The sequence below is a fragment of the Salvelinus sp. IW2-2015 genome, unplaced genomic scaffold (genome assembly GCF_002910315.2).
Source record: "Salvelinus sp. IW2-2015 unplaced genomic scaffold, ASM291031v2 Un_scaffold1710, whole genome shotgun sequence".
In the NCBI taxonomy this organism is placed as follows: Eukaryota; Metazoa; Chordata; class Actinopteri; order Salmoniformes; family Salmonidae; genus Salvelinus; species Salvelinus sp. IW2-2015.
This window is the reverse complement of record NW_019943100.1, coordinates 107,127-122,801: the sequence shown is the minus strand read 5'-3', so window position 1 is coordinate 122,801 and position 15,675 is coordinate 107,127. Positions and strand designations below refer to the sequence as shown.

The 15,675-nt window shown below is 41.0% G+C and overlaps 1 protein-coding gene across 1 annotated transcript in view; it reads right to left on the bottom strand.

The window, feature by feature from the left end:
- LOC112071761 (E3 ubiquitin-protein ligase RNF19A) overlaps positions 1-15,675 on the bottom strand; it is a 48,233-nt gene that overhangs the window by 6,093 nt on the left and 26,465 nt on the right. The window contains 3 exon segments of the mRNA XM_070439507.1: positions 2,843-2,957; positions 3,800-3,962; positions 11,327-11,474. Of these exon segments, the coding sequence (XP_070295608.1) occupies positions 2,843-2,957; positions 3,800-3,962; positions 11,327-11,474 (426 nt within the window).

The following is a 15,675-nucleotide window of genomic DNA, read 5'->3' as shown; positions in this document are numbered from 1 at the left end:
AAGAGAGAGATTGGTCAAATAGTCATTTGCAATTCATTTTGATTGACATGGCTTGAGTGCCAAGATGGGGGGTTTGCACTTTTGGACTATTGCATTGTCAAAGATTCATCAGACACAGGTTATAGGATTTGAGAAGAAAACTGCTAATACTATTATTTGAGACTCCGGTCTGCCAGAGACAAACATGTTTGAATTACAATCATCAAAGAGAATAAGGAGTCAAGTCTTTCCAGGTCTATTCCAGGTTATTCCAGGTCTATTCCAGGTAACTATTCTGGTCTTGTATCCCAGGTCTATTCAGGGCTATCAGGCTTTGCTATTCCAGGTCTTACGTATCCAGGTCCTATTCCAGGTCTATTCCAGGTCTATCCCAGGGCTATCCCAGGTCTATTCCAGGGTCTATTCCAGGCTATTCCCAGGTCTATTCCAGGTTCTATTCCAGGCTATCCAGGGCTATCCAGTCTATTCAGGTCTATTCCAGGCTATTCCAGGTTCCTATCCAAGGTCTACTTCCAGGGCTATTCCAGGTCTATTCCAGGTCTATTCCCAGGTCTATATCCAAGGTCTATTCGGGTCTAATCCAAGGCTATACCAGTCTATCAGGTCTATCCGGGCTATTCCAGTCTATTCCAGGTCTATTCCAGGTCTATTCAGGTCATCCCAGGGCTATTCCAGGCTATTCCAGTCATTCCAAGGCTATTCCAATATCTATTCTAAGGCAATTCCAGGGCTATTCTGTGTGTGTGTGTTTCTTGTGCGGCGTCAGCTCTTTTTTCTCAGATTGAGAGGAGAACCATATGAGGAGATAGCCAGTTGACCAATGGAGTGGTGGTGTGTGTGTGTGTGTGTGTTGTGTCCTCGGGCTCTCTCTGGTAGAGTTAAACTTATGACGTTGGAACCAGGAACATCTCAATTCAATTGAAGGGTCTTTAATTGTCAATGGAAACATATGTTAACTATACCAAAGCAAGTGATGTTGATAATAATACACAAGTGAAGATAAACAATATCTCCAGAAGTCATATCTATCTTCACCCTCTCTCTCTCTCCTCTCCCAGTAAGTCATATTCTATCTTCACCCATCTCTCTCTCTCCCAGTAAGTCATATTCTATCTTCACCCATCTCTCTCTCTCCCAGTAAGTCATATTCTATCTTCACCCATCTCTGACCCAGTAAGACATCAATGACTGAGTCCCAAACTGCACCCTATTCCCTATGTCGTGCACTACTTTTGACCAGGGCTCATATGGAATAGGGTGCCATTTGGGATTACTTCTATTACTGCTTTATTGCTGTTCTATTGTCCAGGAAGTAGTTTTTCCAAAATACTGCATGTACCATTATAACAACACAGTGTGATGGAAAGTAACACTATTAAACAGATGATAGACTCTGACTTTAACAGCAAATATTATTGTTTAAAAAAAAAWAATCTTAACCTTTATTTAACTAGGCAAATTCTTATTTTCAATGACGGCCTAGGAACAGTGGGTTAACTGGTTAACTGCCTTGTTCGGGGGCAGAATGACAGATTTTTACCTTGTCAGCTCGGGGGATTCGATCTAGCAAACCTTCCGGTTCCTAGTCCAACGCTCTAACCACTAGGCTACCTGCCGCCCCTGAATATAGTACACGATGTGATGAAACGTTGAAACTAAGTTGCAAGCTACTTTCGTAGCAAAGCGTTGTAGTACGAGTGTCTTGTGAAACACAGTCCAGACACTGGCTCTTGATTTCTTACCATAACTGATTTGACTGAGAAAGCTGCAGCTATCACCAAGCTATGCTAGCTAGCTGCTGTCAGCTAGATATCTTGAAATCATTGGCCACTTTAATAAATTGATCACTAGTCACACTAATAATGCCACTTTAATAATGTTTACATATCTTGCATTACTCATCTCATGTGTATATACTGTATTTTATACCATCTATTGCATCTTGCATAGGCAAGCTTTGCCACTCGGTCATTGCTCATCCATATATTTATATGTATATTTTCTTATTCCATTCCTTTACTTAGATTTGTGTGTCTTAGGTAGTTGTTGTGGAATTGTTAGATTACTTGTAAGGTATTGTTGCACTGTCGGAACTAGAAGCACAAGCATTTCGCTACACTCGCATTAACATCTGCTAACCATGTGTATGTGACCAATAAAATTGGATTTGATTTGCTTTTGATTTGATAGTCTAGCCAGCTGCAGCTATCACCAAGCTATGCTAGCTAGCTGTTGTCAGCTTGGCTAAACACAAGGTCAGTACATGGTTAAGCCAACATAGTACTGAATTAGCTGACAATCTTGAGATGGCAAGTCAGGAGGGAGGGGAGAAGTCCTCAACTTCAAAACGTTGTTCTCGCCAAACCACAGCTAGCTTAAATGACCTTGCTGTACTCACTACTGGGACTTTTTGTTGTGATTGCATGGCAAAGATACAACCAAGAAACACCCACTTCAAACCACAACCCCAAGACAAATGTCGTTTGCCTTCAGTCATGTCCGCTAACATTTCTTAATGAGTATTCATGAAAAACAAATCAGGAAGTGCAAGTTGCCCTGTAAATTACAGCCTAACTCTTAGGGTTTAGTGGACAAGATGGAGAGGTGTTCTCGTTGTTTGTGTTCTCGTTGTTTGTGTTCTCGTTGTGTGTGTTCTCGTTGTTTGTGTTCTCGTTGTTTGTGTTCTCGTTGTGTGTGTTCTCGTTGTGTGTGTTCTCGTTGTTTGTGTTCTCGTTGTGTGTGATCTCGTTGTTTGTGTTCTCGTTGTGTGTTTCTCGTTGTGTGTGTTCTCGTTGTTTGTGTTCTCGTTGTGTGTGTTGTCATTGTTTGTCGCTGTCCTTACCCACAGTGACAGCAGCTATGACAGGCGACACGAACACGGACATCATGACGCCACTGGCCACCGTTAGGTAATGTTTACTACCTGAGATATTGTTCTTCTTACAGCGACCGTGGACCTGGGGGGGAGGGGAAGAAGAACTCATGATGTCAAAATGGTCGACATGATCATATAAGGTATCATTAGTCGTTTTTTACAATTTCAATTCAGAAAAAATGGTTGAATTGTTATATTTGTGTCACCGATAGCTTTATTAAAATATCACTTGAGAGCAGAAAAAGAGCAGACAGACTTCACAGTGAGCGGACATTCTTTTTCTCTCTGCATAAGACAAGGTCCTATATTTCAGCACATGTAGCTGGGTTAGGGGCTAGGGTTAAGGGTCAATATGTCCTCCTACCTTTCGGCCCATGGAGATGGGTTAGGGTTAAGGGTCAATATGTCCTCCTACCTTTCGGCCCATGGAGATGGGTTAGGGTTAAGGGTCAATATGTCCTCCTATCTTTCGGCCCATGTAGATGGGCTAAGGTTAGGGGTCAACATATCCTCGTACCTTGCGGCCCATGTAGATGGGCTAAGGTTAGGGGTCAACATGTCCTCGTACCTTGCGGCCCATGTAAATAGGCTAAGGTTAGGGTCAACATATCCTCGTACCTTGCGGCCATGTAGATGGGCTAAGGTTAGGGGTCAACAATGCCCCTCGTACCTTGCGGCCCATGTAGATGGGCTAAGGTTAGGGGTCAACATGCCCTCGTACCTTGCGGCCCATGTAGATGGGCTAAGGTTAGGGGTCAACATGCCTCGTACCTTGCGGCCCATGTAGAAGGGCTAAGGTTAGGGGTCAACATGTCCTCGTACCTTGCGACCCATGTAGATGGGCTAAGGTTAGGGGTCAACATGTCCTCGTACCTTGCGGCCCATGTAAATGGGCTAAGGTTAGGGGTCAACATGCCCTCGTACCTTGCGGCCCATGTAAATGGGAATGCCCACTATGATGACGGGGATGGCGATGCCAGCGATGAGAGAGATGATTACTGGGGCGCCGAGCAGCATGCCCACCTGCCACAGCACCTTCCGGGTCTGAGACCACGGCTTCTTCCCCCAGAACGTACAACCTGAGGGACTGGAGGAAGAAGACGAAAGACAGGAAGAAGAGTTTAGAGGACGGACTAGAATGTACAGCATGAGGGACTGCAATGCATTCATGAGAGTTTGTTCCATATACAATACTTTCAGAAAGTATTCACACCCTTCAACTTTTTCCACATGTTGTTGTTGTTACAGCCTGAATGTTAAATGGATTAACATTGAGGTGTTGTGTCACCGGCCTACACACAATACCCCATAATGTCAAAGTGGAATTATGGTTTTCCAAAATTTGACAAATTAAAAAAATTGAAATGAAAAGCTGAAATGTCTTGAGTCTTAAGTATTCAAAACCTGTGTTAGAGCAAGCCTAAAAAAAGCTCAGGAGTAAAAAAAAWTCTTAACTTCTCTAAGGTAGGGGATTGCATTCAGAATTTTGGATGAAAAGCATGCCCAAATTAAACTGCCTGCTTCTCGGGCCCAGAAGATAGGATATGCATATAACTGGTATATTTTGATAGAAAACACTCTAAAGTTTCCAAAACTGTTAAAATAGTGTCTGTGAGTTTAACAGAACTGATTTGGCAGGCAAAAACCTGAGAAAAATCCATTCTGGAAGTAGTTTATTTGTTTGTTTTGTAGTTTTCTATTCAACGCCATTACAGTATCCATTGACTTAGGACTCAAATTGCAGTTCCTATGCCTTCCACTAGATGTCAACAGTCTTTAGAAATTGTTTCAGGCTTGTATTCTGAAAAATGAGGAAGTAAGAGCAGTCTGAATGAGTGGACCCTAAAGTGTCACAGAGCTTTTTGATGCGCACGACCGAGAGAGTGCCTTTCTTGTTTACCTTTTATATTGACGACGTTATTGTCCGGTTGAGATATTATCGATTATTTAGGCTAAATACAACCTCAGGATTGAATATAAACATCGTTTGACATGTTTCTATGAACTTTACGGATACAATTTGGATTTTTTTGTCTGCCTGTTTTGACTGCGTTTGAGCCTATGGATTACTGAAGAAAACGCGCGAACAAAACGGAGGTTTTTGGATATAAAGAGACTTTATCGAACAAAAGGAACATTTATTGAGTAAATGAATGTCTGCTGAGTGCAACTATATGAAGATCATCAAAGGTAAGGGATTCATTTTATCTCTATTTCTGACTTGTGTAACTCTTCTACTTGGCTGGTTACTGTTTGTAATGATTTGTCTGCTGGGCTATGTTCTCAAATAATCGTAAGGTATGCTTTCGCCGTAAAGCATTTTTTAAATCTGACACCGTGGTTGGATTCACAAGAAGTTAATCTTTAAACCTATGTAAAATATGTTTTGTTTTCTGAATTTTTATAATGAGTATTTCTGTATTTGAATTTGGCGCCCAGCAGTTTCACTGGCTGTTGAAAAGGTGGGACGCTAACGTCTCACGTACCCAAGAGAGGTTTCTTAACAAGTGACATAATAAGTTGGGTGGAATCACTGTGTGCAATAATAGTGTTTAACATGATGTTTGAATGACTACCTCATCTCTGTACCCCTCACATATAATAATCTGTACGGTCCCTCAGTTGAGCAGTTAATTCCAAACAACGATTCAACCACAAAGACCAAGGAAGGTTATCCAATGCCTCGCAAAGAAGGGCACCTATTGGCAGATGGATAAAAAAAATAAAACAAGCAGATATTGAATATCCCTTTGAGCATAAAGTTATTAATTACACTTTGGATGGTGTATCAATACACCCAGTCACTACAAAGATACAGGTGGCATTCCTAATTCAGTTGCCGAAGAGGAAGGAAACTGCTCAGGAATTTCATCATGAGGCCAATGGTGACTTTAAAACAATTACAGAGTTTAAATGGCTGTGATAGGAGATAACTGAGGATGGATCAACAACATTGTAGTTACTCAACAATACTAACCTAAATGACAGTGTGAAAAGAAGGAAGACTGTACAGAATAAAAATACTCCAAAACATGCCTCCTGTTTGCAATAAGGCACTAAAGTAAAACTTCCAAAAATGTGGTGAAGAAATTAACTTAATGTCCTGAATACAAAATCTTATGTTTGGGGCAAACCCAATACAACACATTACTGAATACCACTCTCCATATTTTCAAGCATAGTGCTGGCTGCATCATGTTATGGGTATGCTTGTCATCATTAAGGACTGGGAAGTTTTCATGATAAAAAAATAAACATAATGGAGCTAAGCACAGGAACAATCCTAGAGGAAAACCTGGTTCAGTCTGCTTTCCACCTGACACTGGGAGATGAATTCACCTTTCAGTAGGACAATAACCTAAAACACAAATGCGAAATCTACACTGGACTTGCTTAACAAGAAGACAGTAAATGTGGCCGAGTTACAGTTTTGACTTAAATCTGCTTGAAAACCTATGGCAAGACTTGAAAACACTTGTCTAGCAATGATCAACAACCAATTTGACAGAGCTTGAATAATTCTAAAAATAATAATGGCCAAATATTGTATAATCCAGGTGTGCAAAGCTCTCAGACACTTACCCGGAAAAACTCACAGCTCTTAGAGACTTACCCGGAAAAACTCAAAGCTCTTAGATAAGTACCCAGAAAGACTCACAGCTGTAATCACTGCCAAATGTGATTCTAACATGTATTGACTCAGGGGTGTGAATACTTATGTAAATTAGATTTCTGTATTTCATTTTCAATCATTTTGCAAATATWAAAAAAAATATATGTTTTAATATTGTGTTTATCGTGTATTGGGAGAAAAAAAATCTGAACAGTCTGAACACTGAGATCAGTAGGAACCGTCTGAAAAGTAGGAACAGCAATTATCGGATATTGTAGATGGGTGATTTTACTTTATTTTTTCATTTTGAATTCAGGCTGTAACACAACAACATGTGGAATAAGAAAAGGGGTATGAACACTTTCTGAAGGCTCTGTCTAGGGAATAGGGGTCCATTTCACTGTCTAGAAAAGGGGTCCAATTCACTGTCTAGGGAAAGGGGTCTTTTCACTGTCTAGGAATAGGGGTCCATTTCACTGTCTAGGGAATAGGGGTCCATTTCACTGTCTAGGGAATAGGGGTCCATTTCACTGTCTAGGGAAAGGGGTCCATTCACTGTCTAGGGAAAAGGGAGCCATTTCACTGTCTAGGGAATAGAGGGCATTAACTCTGTAGGGGAATAGAGGCATTAACTTGTTGGGAATAGAGGGCCATTAACTCTTTTGGAATAGAGGGCCATTAACGCTGTGGGAATAGAGGGCCATTAACGCTGTAGGGAATAGAGGGCCATTAACTCTGTAGGGAATAGAGGGCCATCAACTCTGTAGGGAAAATGAGGCCATTTGGGATACACCCTGGAAGCAGATTTGGGTGATTTAATGGATGAAAAGTCTGCACTGGCGCTCGTCCAACACTGGAAAAATCAATGGCTGCTACCACTCCACCCCCATGTCGTTAAAACAGAGAAACAGAGACATAGCAGCAAACCACACTCCCTATAGCTAGATATATCCATCCAAATGTACCCTATTCCCTATATAGTGCACTCATTCGACCAGAGCCAATAGGGAAGTAGTGCACTATATAGGGAATATGGTGCCATTTGGAATGCACCCAGATACTAGCTATGGATGTGTTGGCTTGCTCCTCTCTGGACACTAACCTCTACTACCGTAGCTTAGAACTCATGTGAGAAAGACGTGGGTAGTATATAATTCCACATTTTATCTGATGGCTGGAATCTATACATCTTTAAAATCCCATAAGCTTTGTCAGTCTTGACCTAAATTGGACATGACAGTACCTTCGAGTAGAGCCTGCTGGTCTGTTCTCTTGGTTACATTTCTCTTTATGTTATCTTGTGTCCGCTGTCTGTCCTGTGTATCTGCCTGTGTCCATAGCTACCTGAGGTAGTGGTAACCTTAGTACAGTGTCTATAGCTACCTGAGGTAGTGGTAACCGTTACTAACAGTGTCTATACTTAGCTGAGTAGTGGTAAACCGTTAGTAACAGTGTCTATAGCTACCTGATAGAGTGGTAACGTTACGTAACAGTGTCTATAGCTACCTGAGGTAGTTGGTAACCGTTATAACAGTGTCTATAGCTACCTGAGGTTAGTGGTAACCGTTAGTAACAGTGTCTATAGCTACCTGAGGTAGTGGTAACCTTAGTATAACAGTGTCTATAGCTTACCTGAGGTAGTGGAACCTGTAGTACAGGTCTTGTATAAGCTCCTGAGTAGTGGTAACCGTTTAGTTAACAGTGTCTTATAGCTACCTGAGGTAGTGGTAACCATTAGTATACAGTGTCTATAGCTACCTGAGTAGTGGTAACTAGGGCTTTTGCGGTGACCGTATTACCGCCACACCAGCAGTCATGAGTCATGAGTCATGGGGGCAGCGATCATTTTGTGGGGGTGCTTTGCTGCAGGAGGGACTGGTGCACTTCACAAAATAAATAACTTCATGAGGGAAGAAAGTTATGTGGATAGTAATTGCAAGTCAACATCTTCAAGAACACAGTCTAGCGAAGTTAAGCTTGGTCGCAAATGGGTCGGTTCCAAATGGCAGTGTGAGTCCGTCACAAATTTTTGCTCAGTCGGGTGATTGTGCAAAAGTCATTAATAATAACTGTCCGTCTCCAGTTTCCGTAATTTACCTTTAATAACACATAAACCACATTATAACTCCTGTCATCCACACTATTAGTCTTTACAAGCTATTTTTAAGATTCTAATAAGTCTTCACAATAAATCCATTATTTATTTAGACAGTCTAAAGAAGCGTGATATGAAGAAAATGTAGTGTATTTCAGAAGAAAAGAATAGCATCTCTAAACCTTTAAACTCAGTGCTCTTTGCTGACATCATTGGAAACTCAAAAGAAATCAGCCAAGACCTCAGAAAAATTATTGAGGATTCCACAAGTCTGGTTTTCCTTGGGAGCAATTTCCCAAAACGCCTGAAAGTACACGAATTCATCTGTACAAACCAATAAACGCATACATAAAACACATGGACACGCAGCTGTCCATACGCTCAGAAGGAGATGCGTTCTGTCTCCTAGAGATGAACTACTTTGTGGCGAAAAAGTGAAAATCAATCCCAGACAACGCAAAAGGACCATGTGAAGATGCTGAAGAAAATAGGTACAAAGTATTATATCCACAGTAAACAACGAGTCTATATGAATAACTGAAAGGCCGCTCAGCAAGGAAGAAGCACTGCTCCAAAACCGCCATAAAAAAGGCCAGACTACGGTTTGCACTGCACGATGGGGACAAAGATGTACTTTTTGGGAGGAAATGTCCTCTGGTCTGATGAAACAAACTATTACTAATTTGGCCATAATGACCATTGTTATGTTTGGAGGAAAAAGGGGAGGGCTTGCAAGCGAAGAACACATCCAACCGTGAAATGACCGGGGGTGGCAGCATCATGTTGTGGGGGTGCCAGGCAGGAGGGACTGGTGCACTTCACAAAATATATATGCATCATGAGGGAGGAAATATGTGGATATATTGAAGCACATCTCAAAGACATCAGTCAGGAAGTAAAGCTGGTCGCAATGGGTCTCCAAATGACAGTGACCCCAGCATACTTCCAAAGTTGTGGCAAAATTGCAGAAGGACAACAAAGTCAAGGTATTTGGAGTGGCCATCACAAAGCCTGACCTCAAACCCATAGAAAAAATTGTTGAGCATAAGCTGAAAAAGCGTGTGCGAGCAGGAGCTACATACCTGACTCAGTTACACCAACTCTGTCAGGAGGAATGGGCAAAATTCACCCAATTTATTGTGGAAGCTTGTGGAAGCTACCCAAAACGTTTGACCCAAGTTCAACAATTTAAAGGCAATGCTACCAAATACTATTGAGTGTATGTAAACTTTGACCCACATGGAATGTGATGAAAGACATAAAGCTGAAATAAATAATTCTCTCTACTATCTATTCTGACATTTCACATTCCTCAAAATAAAGTGGTGATCCTAACTGACCGGGAAATTTTACTAGGATTTAAATGTTGTGAATTGAAAAACTGAGTTTAAATGTATTGGCTTTAGGTGTATGCAAATTCCAACTATCAACTGCAGGTCCTCCTCTATATTGCTTATTTAGAGATTATTATGTAACTTTAGTTGTTCTGAACAAACGTTTGTCTGAATATGTAATTTGTTTAATATTGTAAAGGGCTTGCGGATGCGACCTAATGATGATTAAAATGAATTAAATAAGAGCATCTGCTTTGTTTTTTTTCCCACCGGCAGCACATACTCTATTATGTAACATATTGACAAAGCACTTATTAATGCCTGAATTCACGGCGGATCCTCTTGTGGCCGTAACGCACGCAAAATAAATCCATTGCCCCTTTGCTTCACCAGAGTGGCTGCGTTGTGCCCTTCTCCCTGGAGTGTGCTGTTGCAAGCTGAAGCGTCTCCCCCACACGGCTTCTCTGTCATGTGTATCGGGTTCATTTCTCACAGGCTACAAGTAAGACAGACGCTCAGGGATTGCCACTTCCACGCTGATCTTCCGATGTGCATATTGAAGATATTAAGAACGTGGCCACGTTTACTGGTTTTTCGTCAGTCAATCAAGGATGAAGTAGGGCCTTAACGAAGAGCAAAAGCACTGCCTTATGTCAATCTACTACCCCCATATACAAAAGTCGACCCTATTCCAGTTCTGTCGGGAGGAAATAAATATACAAATTCATATGTCGGGTACAGTTGTGGGATGCGATGATGATCCCAAATAATACAACCACTAGCATTAAAAAAAAATGTTTTTATGCAATGTGGCCTGACGCAACAAATCAGAACGTTTCAGCTTAAAATTGTGATAAACTGGGTTAGACTATTTGTTCACATTGTAAAGAGGTGGCAATGCCCACGTGGCAGTTAGGCTTAAGCACAAATGTTCCATTTAGCGGAAAACACCATATGAGACCGATCAGTCTTTTGCATGACAACAACCGGCTGACAAAATTAAACGACTGCCACAGGCCCTAGTGTAACCGTTATAACAGTACTAGCTACCACGAGATAGTGGTAAACCGTTAGTAACAGTGACTAGCTACATGAAGGTAGTGGTAACCGTTAAAGACAGTGACTAGCTTACATGAGGTTAGTGGTAACGCGTTAGTAACATACTAGCTACATGAGGTAGCTGTAACCGTTTAGTAACAGTGACTAGCTGACATGATAGTGGTAACCGTTAGTAACAGTGACTAGCTACATGAGGTAGTGGTAACCGTTAGTAACAGTGACTAGCTACATGAGGTAGTGGTAACCGTTAGTAACAGTGGCTAGCTACATGAGGTAGTGGTAACCGTTAGTAACAGTGGCTATAGCTACACGAGGTAGTGGTAACCGTTAGTAACAGTGGCTATAGCTACCTGAGGTAGTGCACGTCGGTGATCTCTTGCATACACAGCCAGCAGAACTGGCAGGCGCACACGGTACAGTTCATCCGGTTACAGCTGCCGTCGTTGGTCTTCATGATGTAGGCCCCACAACGAGGACACGCCTTGATCTCCTCTGACTCTGGAAGGAGACACACAGGTGTGAGACAGAGAGACGTGGAAGGACATGACTACTATGGCAGTATGTAAAGAAGAAGACTATGTATGTACTACGACTAGCTACATACAGGATGTCTGACTACTATGTGTTTTGTACGGTACCTATCACGACTGCCTTATACAGGATGTTGACTCTAGTGGTTGTATCGGATATAAGACTAGTACTACAGATGTCTGATACTATGTGTTAGTACGGTACTACGAGACTAAGCTACATACAGGTGTTGCCTAATATGGGTTGTCCGGTGACTACGATCTACATACAGGAATGACCTCTGAGACACTATGGGATTGTACGGTACTAAACAACTAGCTACATCGAATTCGAACTACTATGTGTTTGTAATAACTTTACGACTAAGCTAATCAAGGCTGTCTGACACTCCTAATGTTTTTGTACGGGACTACGAGGCACGACTGACTTAATACAGGATGTCGACTAAATTGTTGTATGTAAGGTATACGATGACTACATAACGATGTCTGCCAAATGGGTTTGTATACGGTAATAGACACTGATACATACTGTAAGTCTGAACGTAAAACAGTTGAACACAGAGAAAGTCCTGACAGTAGAACAGCCCATGAACAGGTGCTGAACAGTAGAAACAGTGAACCGCTAGAACAGTCTAAAGAACGAACCGTCTGAAGTAGAACAGTCTGAACAGTAGAAAGACAGATCTGAACTAGAAAGTCTGACAGTGAAAATCTGGACAGTAGAAACAGTCTGAACAGAAGAAAGTCACTGAATAGTGAGAACGTCTGACCAGTAGAGAACAGTTGAAAGTAAGAAAAGCTAACAGTAAACGTTGAACAAGCTCTGAACAGTAAGAGTCTTACTGTACATTAAACAAATAGAAAGTTAAGAAAAGCATTGAACCAGTCGGAAAGTCTAGACAGCAGGAAAGTGCCAAGTAACCATTAAAGGATTATAACCTTTGGAGAATCGCAAGTATAACTATATGGAACAGATACCTGCATGAACAGTATACTATAGGACGTATAACTATGGAACAATCTGAAAGTTATACCTAAGGAACAGTAGTAAACCTATTGAAGAACTCAGTATACATATAGAATGACGTATAACTATAGGCCAGTATAACCTATAGGAAAAGTATAACCTATAGGAACAGTATAACCTATAGAAGAACATTGAACAGTAACTATAGGAACAGTATAACCTATAGAAGTAAAACTATAGGAAGTAACTATAGAAAGTATAAAACTATTAACTCTAGGAACAGTATAAACCTATAGAACAGTATACACTATAGGAACAGTATAACTATAGGAAAGTATAACATATAGGAACAATCTGAACAGTATAACTATAGGAACAGTATAATATAGGACAGTATACGAACTATAGAACACTATAGACAGTGAAACACTTAAACTATAGACATCTAGAACAGTATACTATAGGGAAAAGTTAAACCTATAGGAACAGTACTATAGGAACAATCTGAAAGTATAACATAGAACCGTAAACTATAGACAGTATACTATTAGGAAATTGAACAGTTAGGAACAGTAATAGGAACAGTATAACTATAGGAACAATCTGAACCAGTATAACCTATAGGAACAGTATAACCTATGAGAACAGTAACACCTATAGGAACAGTATTAAAAACCTATAGGGAACAGAAACCTATAGAATATAACTATAGGAACAGTATAACTTTAGGACAGTAAACCTATAGGAACAGTATAAACTATAGACAGTAAAATATAAGGAAAGTCTTAACTTGAACAGATAAACTAGGAACGTATAACCTTAGGAACAGTATACCTATAGGAAAGAATAGGAACAGTATAACCTTAGAACATATCGAACAGACTACTATAGAACAGTAATAACCTATTGGAAAATCTGAATACTAGAACAGTATAAACCTATAGGATACATATAACCTTAGGAAAATCTGAAGTATGCACAAGAATAATAAAGTCACACTATAGGACAGTAGAACTTAGGAAAGTATAACTTATAGGAACAGGTATAACCTATAGGAACGTAATACTTGGACGTATAACTTAGGAACATATAACTAATGAGGACATATGACAGTCTGACAGTATACCTTAGGACAGTTATTAGAACTTCTATAGGAACTATAACACTATAGGAACAGTAAAACTATAGAAGTATAAATCTAGAACAGTATAAACTATAGGAACAGTATAAACTATAGAGATACATTTAGAGACAGTCACTGGGAGTTGATTAGAGTCAGTCTGAAGAGTGTCAACAGTAAGGAAAGTAGTACAGCTAACAACATTAGGAATCTCTAGTGCAGTCCATCAGTAGGAACAGTCTCAACCAGTTAGGAAACGTTCATCAGTAGAACAATCTATAGACTCTCACAGTAGAAAGTAAAAGTCCCTGAAACGTCTGACCGTGTTCAAAGTAGAACAGTAGTAACAGTCTCAAACATTAGGAAAGTCTCAACAGTAGGAACGTCTACCCCAGTAGGAACTAGAGAAAGTCTGACGAAGGAAAGTTAAGGCAGTCTAAGGAAACAGATCTCAACAGTAGAAACTTAAACTGCGTAGCAGTAGTAGGAAGTCAACGTACTAACAAGACAGTCACGTGAAATCCAAGTAGAACCTGAAGAGACAGTCTCGAACAGTAAACGCGAGAAACAGTTCCACGAGAAGGAACAGTCACAACGTGAAAGAGGAGAAAGCTGAACAGTAGGAGCAGTCCTCGAACAGTAGGAAAGTCGAAGAGAAACGTCCGAACAGTAGGCAAGTCGAACAGTAGGGAACAGTGCGAACAGTGAAAGTAGAAGTTGAACAGTCTCAAGGGACATAAGGACAGTCATGAAAGTCAACGTAGGAACAGTAACTAGGAACCGGGAAGTCTGCACAGCCGATAGCAATGCAGTCGTATGAGACAGTAGGGAACAGTCAGAACAGTATAACAGTTGAACAGTCTAACAGTAGGAACGTAGAGGAACAGTCTGAACAGTAGCGTCTCAACAGTAGGAAACGGAGCAGTAGGAACAGTCACTAGTAGGAACAGTCCAACGTGAACAGCAACAGTAGAAGCTAAGTAGGAACAGTTCCGAAACAGTCCTCACAGTAGGAAAGTAAGGAACGTCTGAACAGATAGACAGTCTCAAGTAGGAACGGTCTGCCCAGTAAGGGCAAGTCCTCACCAGTAGGAAGTCATCAACAAGATAGGAAAGTCTCAACAGTAGAAAGTCTCACATAGGAAGTCTCACAGTAGGACGTCTAACCGTAGGAACGGGTCGACAGCTCAAGCAGGAACAGGCTGAACGTGAACAGTCTGAAGCAGTCTGAAAAGTCTGAACATTATGAAGTCCCCCTGATAGTCTGAAACAGCCATGAACTGTCTGACGTCCTAACAGTCTGGAAAGTCTGAACAGCAGACGTCTGAAAGTCTGAACAGTTGAACAGATAGGAACAGTTGAACGAGAAAGTATGGAACAGTCTGACAGTCTCAACAGTAGGCGTAGGAACAGTCTGACAGTAGGAAATCTGAACGTAGGGAACAGTGGAAGCCGAACCAGTCTCAAACAGAGGACGTAGAACAGCTCTGAACAGTAGAAACATTCTCAACGTAGGACAGCTGAAAAGTAGGCACAGTCTCACAGAAGGAAAGTCCTCAACAAGAGGAAACAGTCAACAGTAGGAAAGTCTCACAGTAGAAATCCAAAAGTAGAACAGGGAAAGCTCACAGAGAAAGGCTGAAAGTAGAAGCTGGAACGTCTGAAAGTTAAGCAGTATGACCAGCTGGATAGTCGAACAGCAGGAACAGTCTGAAGACTGAAGTCTGAAATTCCTGAACAGCAGGAAAACCAGTCCTGAACAGCCGAACAGTCTGAACAGCAGGAAGAGTCTGAATAATCTAACAGCAGGAAAGAGTCGAACAGTCTGAAAGTAGGAAGAGTCTGAAGTAGAAGAGTATGAACAGTAAAGGAAGATATGACAGTCTGAACCCATCTGAACAGCAGAAGAGTCTGAACAGTCTGAACAGTAGGACGTCTAAAGATTCTGAAGCTGGAGTGTCTGAACAGTTGAAATTATTGGTATCCTTCGACACCTTTCGTACAATGTCGTTATCATGATATAGTGACATGTATGTACACATATATATAAAAGTTGTTGGCCTTCAAATTATTGATTCG